We start from the raw sequence: 6,000 nt of genomic DNA, 5'->3' as shown, positions 1-6,000 counted from the left end.
AAAAATTACTGTATGCCAGCTCTCTTCTCTTAGTGCAATTCAATCTTGTTTGTGATGCAGAAATATTCCCCAGTATAGTATAGGGAGACCCAAAATGTACTATCTGTCCAGTGCTCCTGAGGATTTTCAAAGGCAACAACACCAAAAGATGTGGAGGCTTCTTGGGGACAGCAGCATCAGCGTGGACAGAGTAACTTTTATTACACATTCCAGCATACAGATGAGACCATATACATTACAGTTCCAGTGGGAAGCCTGCACTTCACAGTGCTGCGCCCTGTAAAACCTGTGCTGTGTGATCACTCTGCATTATTGACAAATACTTGACTTACTTCTGTAAGTGCAGTCAAACCTTCATACTTCTGTTTGCACTCACGTCACTGGGTTTTGAGCAGAGCACTGTCTCATTTTTTCCTGTGAAAGAGCTGTGTGAAATTGAAGCCAGACTAAATTTTAGAAGTTTATCAAAGAAAAACTGCTTTTGGATTAGGTGATTCAATAGTATAACTAGTATTCCAGCTAATGCTAGTGATGCTTTTAATAAAATGCTCAGGAAAATGAACACCAGCAAAAGTGCTGATGCATTCTTGTTCTCATACAATCTCAACTCAAACTCTTCCTTTCAGATACTTAGTATGTCCTAGATGTAATCTAGAGAAATATCTGGAGACTCAGCAGAAGCTTTTACATGGAATGTTCTTCTGCAGAGTAGAGACAAAATAGTACTACATTTAATAACTTCAGCTTAACTCTGAAAGCCAAACCTCTAGTATTCAGAGGGAAAAAAAAAAAATCCCACCCAAACGAAAAACAGCCCACTTTTTTTTTTGTTTTGGTAATCTGCACTAGTGTGTGTTAGGTTGTAATTATTTGAGGGTCTCCTGAGCACCAGGACAGGAGCAAGGAAAGAGGCAGGAATGCACAGCAGGAGGCAGCATAGAAAATGTCTTGATTTAATGGGATTGTGATGGGATCATATTTATTGAAAATCCTACTCCATTTTTTAAAGCACCCCATACTGTCATAGTTAAGGCCCAGCAAGGTTACTATGGCCCCTAAGCTTTGCAAATGTGACCTTTATAAATATGAAGACCTGGCATTACAGCTATTACACTGTGCTTCATACTGTAGTTACTGCATTTGGCAATCCTTAGATTTTTAGATGACACTTTTGTTAAAGTGCCACCTTTTTGAGACTGTATTAATCGATTGCTTTAGTCTTGCATGTAATGCTGTCAGTTAAAGAAACTTCCCTTGTAAGTTGTGGTGTTGTTTGTTTTGTTTTTATTTCAGAGTCGGTCTTGCAAGTATCTTTGATATGATTCTTAGGATAATTGTTAGCCAAAATTCTGCATGTTACTCTGTTGTTGAACAAGCAGCTGCCAGATGGTAATATGGAGAAAAGACATTTAACGTCAGTCACCTAACTGGAAGCCAGATGGCACAGCAGAACCTGGAACAAGATGTTTGCCAACTCATTCTGGCTTCCAGCTGTGGTCCCATGCTCCACCATGACCACGCGGGCAATAGCCTCTTGACTGTCTCTGTGATAATGCCTTTAAAGTCCTTCTGGCCACACTGTGCGCTCATTCAAAAGGCTGAAGTGAAGACATTCCCTTGACCGTTCTCCCCAAAAGCTGCACTGAAGAACTATCAGAAACGGGTGTGTAAAAGTCAGTGGGGCAGATAATTCTTTACTGGCTGCTTCTCTGTTGTGATGAGGTGCATAAACTGGACCTTTTGGATGCCTTCCTGCAGGGGAGGGAAAATAACTGAAAGTAGCTTGGATGGATGGTTTGTGTTTTTAACTCAGCTTGGCAGAATTGAAGTCAGTTTGCTTGTTGAATTCAGTAGGGAGGGGGTATGTTGCTCAGAATGAGAGGATAGTCTCACAATCCTTCAGTCGGTGGTAGGAAGCTGGAAGAGTATCTGGCCCTTAGGGCTCGGGAGCATGAACAACACTTCTGGAGCATTCTAGTTCACCCAGTTTTCATGATTGAGCTTTTCAGATACTCTAACTTGTCTGGCTAAGGTGCCTGGCTTAGCCTTTGCGTGAGAAAAGTAAACTGTCTCATGAAATGCTCAAGCTGCAGCAGATGCTGCTTCTGTGTCTCTTTCATGAGAAGTTATGGGATGCAGTAACAACATTGGTTATTGCCATTTGGGAGAGGATAATCATTTATAACTCAGACTCTTATGAGGCTATAAAGCAGGGTGAATTGGGTGTTCAGAATTTGGCTTAGCAATAACTAAATGTAATGTATTTATAGTAGGTGGCTCTCAATAAGGTGGAGAGAAACAAGTTGGCTTGTTATGCCTTTTGAAGGAAAAATATTGTACTATCAGGTCATTTATAGAGTCATTATGGGATGACATAAACAGCTTAGAAGTTGCCAAACACTGTTTCCAAACAAAGGTTTAAAGCTTTGGAAAATAACAATCAGTGATTCTTCTTTAAAAGCAAACAAACTCTGAGAGTCTTAGGATATTAGCAAATCTCCACAGAGGGCAGAACTGGTTATTTTCTCATTTAAACTTTGTTTCACAGAAAGTGTCATTGCAATGACTGTATCTGACCTTTTTGAAAACACAAAGCATGGGACGTCCTGAACTAGCTGGTGACTGAATGTAGAACCTAAACTTTATGAAGAACTCGTTCATTGTTAAAATTCTGCAGGAACAGTTGTCGCTATACTTGGAAGTCAGTTACTTGTTTAAAATTTGCTCTTTCAGTTGTAATTTATTTTTAATTCTTGACATAATTGGACATGTATATTTGTGTAGGCTTTTCTAAACAAATCTACTACCTGTGCACTTTGGTTAAGCTATTAACTATAACAAACCAAGAAGACTGGGATCCTCTTGTCCTTCATTACTGTTTTTCAATCTTAATCTTCCCTAAATCACTCCTCTGAGGCCTTTTTAAGCTTTCATCAGACTTTGATTGTGGATAACATACATTTCCAAATTCTAGTGAGATAGAGAAGTTTTCTGAAAAAATCAAACGGCAAAGTTAGGCCTGTAGACACAGAGAAAACTCAGTGGAGAAGGGAGACGAGAGTACTGCTTAGAATTTTGTTTGTTCAGCTCTGTGTAAAAGGCTAACAGCAAACCTGTTGCTGAGAGAAGCATTATGATGGTAATCAGCTGTGCTTGCCTGTATGATATAAGTGCAGCTATGCTTACTCTGATTTCTGGTGGAATTGGGAACTTCGCTACGAGAATAAGGACTTCATTTGAAGCCCTCCCAGCTGCATTGTGACTTTTAAAAATCTCCCAGATTTGGAAGTACTGACTCCTGGATGTTGCACTTTGTGATGTCACTTGTGCTTATTTTTCATTATTTTTTGAGATGCTCTGCTAGAGTTCAGGACTGGTCTATTGGGTTGGATATGGATGAAAGAACATTGTTCTGGTCACATCACTTTCCTCTGAAGGGAGGAAGCAACCCTGTAAGACAAAAAGATAGATATGTCCATATTTGCTCTCCATCTGTTGAACCCAGATGAGCTCAAGCCCTGATGTGTTGAGTGGTGAAGCTGGCAGTAGAGAATCTATGAAGGAATACAACAGTTCTTGTTGCCTCAGCAGTGTTGTGATGATCTGATGCCAAAATATTGCTCTTCTATTACAATTTGGAGATTTTGACAGTGCCAAAGTACTCAGAGTTTCTCAATGTGTCTACAATGGGAGAGGAATGGCAATACTGTGTGACAATCTCTGGAAAGAAAATGCTAAAATAATAGTTTCACAAAGTAACAGGCCCTCTTGCAGGACTGCATTTTGTTTTTTCAGGCCAAAGTCTGAACTGAATTATGTAATTCAATTTCACCCACTTTTATCTGATCTTCAGACTGTATTTCAATTGTTAGTTTGGTTTTTTTTTGGGGGGGTGGGGTTTAAGCTTTCAAGCAAAACTGGTGCCTCTCCTTTCAGACCAGCTATTAGCACCTTTTTTAGATTTTTGTTTTTTCTTTTCCCATAGACTTTGGGCATTTATTTTCAGTTACTTTACATGAATTCAAGCACTGATTCTGAACTCTTATTGCGTGCAAAGCCTAGTAACTCAATGGAAATCTAGCGCTGGTATCTCTAGGCTTATTTAAAAATTAAAAAAAAGAGACTTCAGGATTCAACAGAAAAATTTCTGCTCCTTATCTCAAACTCGTAAGAGCCATAACACATACTCTCCACAAATGTACAGGGTATGGTATGCTTATCTCCCAAACTTTTGCCTGGGAAAACTCCTGCTGTTCGTGAAACTGGAACATTGGAACATGCTGCAGGAACTTAATTAAAGCAACCAGTCCCACAGGGCGGAGCTCAGGTGATCCCGCAAACACCTGTTCCAGGAATTAATCCCTTCTTGTGAGACTGAAGCAGGTGGTTTGTTTTGTTGTTTGTGGGGGGTTTTTTTTTCTGCTTCTGTCCTGATGTTTTTCTTCCGTTTAAGGAAAGCCGATGTACCCTGCTCGGGAGGGTCGCGGGAGGCAGCGGGGGGACCCTGCGGGGACACGGAGGCTTCGCCACCGCCCGCCCTGGGAACCTCCAGAAACCCCCTCGCGCCCCCAACGGCCCCGGCCGGGGCCGCCCCCTCGCTGCCAAAATGCGTGAGAAGCTTCGCCTCGACCTACAGGCAGCACCCGCCGGGGGCTCCGGGGGGAAGAAACTGAAGTGTGAGTAACGCTAAATTAGGCTAAACCGAATTAAAGCGCCTGTTCCCACGGCAGCCGCTCGGCGGGGAGCGGGGCGGGCGCTGCTCCTCGCGAGGGGCCGCCCCTGGCAACGGCGGGAGGCACCGGCCATGGAGGACGCGGCGGGCTCGGAGGCGTCCGGCTACCTGCACAGTATCCTTCCCTTTTGCCTCCTCCTGGCCTGAGGCGGGGGCTGCGGGCACGCCCTGGGGTGCTGCTCCTTCCCCGGGTGGGGGGACCCCGGTCCTGCCCGGGCGGCGCTGCCTGGGGCCGGGGCAGCACCGACCCGGCGGGAGACCCGCCGCTTGCGAAGTGTTTTCACTCGCAAGAGGAGAAAAGCCAAAAAAAGTCCACCACCTTGTTCGTGCTTTCTGTGCGTTATTGCCCCGGGAGCCTAAAAAGGGCCTTTATGCGAGATTTGTTTTTCTTGTAATTTTTTTCCCCACAGGGACGGTAGGGTCTTGCTCACTTGAACGCGATGCTTGTTTTCATTGCTGATGGTAACAGCCCCTGAGTGGCCCTTAGGAAAAGCCGGGTGATTTTTACCCTCCCCTGCTGATGGGGCAGCCTAGGCAAGAGTCAAAATTCTGACATGAAAGACTCTTTGTCACCTCTCTTGTGTTAGTTGTCTATCAGTAAATGCAAAATATCTCTTACAAATTATCTACAGAGGAGTGACAAGACTTGTTATTAAGAGTTGCGGTCCAATGTACTGCTGTAAAAGATGCTCCTTCAGTTTCCTGGTGCCTGTCACACAGAGTAACTGGCCAGATATTCCTGGGTTTTAGTACTGAGTTTATGAGAAAATAACCTAGACGTAGTTTTATTTGCTGTGGCTTTCAGAGATGAAAACAAACGAAGAGTTGATTGTTTTCACGATTGAGCTGTAGCAAATGATGTTAGTTTATGGCTTTTAAATGCATAATTTTTGGTCAGATGAGCGGAATTCTGTTTTGTCACTAGGTCAGAACAGCTCTATCTGTTGTCTTTTGTAGCTGTGAGCTGCCAAATCAAGATCTTGCAAGCTTTGTTTTAGAGGCTAAATAATCACATCTTAAGTGTTAGGCCATGCCAGTACCTTAGTTTTTCTTGCCTTGCTATATTACTGCTATAAAAGCAATATTAAAAAAAGTGAAATATTTTCCTCAGTGAGCTTGTGCCTCAGTTTCTACCTTCTTGAAACTGCACAGCCGTGTTCACACTGTGGTGTGCTTAGAACCGAGTACTGCTTCAGGACATGTATTACAGTAGTTGACACAGTGTTTGTTGCAAAAATACAGTAGTTTTAAAATTGAATTCCTTTCTT

The 6,000-nt window shown here is 42.9% G+C and overlaps 1 protein-coding gene across 1 annotated transcript in view; it reads left to right on the top strand.

The window, feature by feature from the left end:
- Nucleotides 1-4,804: 4,804 nt before the first annotated feature.
- SPAG16 (sperm associated antigen 16) overlaps nucleotides 4,805-6,000 on the top strand; it is a 401,084-nt gene continuing 399,888 nt past the window's right edge. The window contains exon 1 of the mRNA XM_065637592.1: nucleotides 4,805-4,847. Within this exon, the coding sequence (XP_065493664.1) occupies nucleotides 4,805-4,847 (43 nt within the window). The remainder of the gene's footprint in view (nucleotides 4,848-6,000) is intronic.

This window comes from Caloenas nicobarica, chromosome 6 (assembly GCF_036013445.1).
Source record: "Caloenas nicobarica isolate bCalNic1 chromosome 6, bCalNic1.hap1, whole genome shotgun sequence".
NCBI classification, from domain to species: Eukaryota; Metazoa; Chordata; class Aves; order Columbiformes; family Columbidae; genus Caloenas; species Caloenas nicobarica.
The sequence above is the reverse complement of the archived record's forward strand: the minus strand, read 5'-3'. Positions and strand labels throughout refer to the sequence as shown.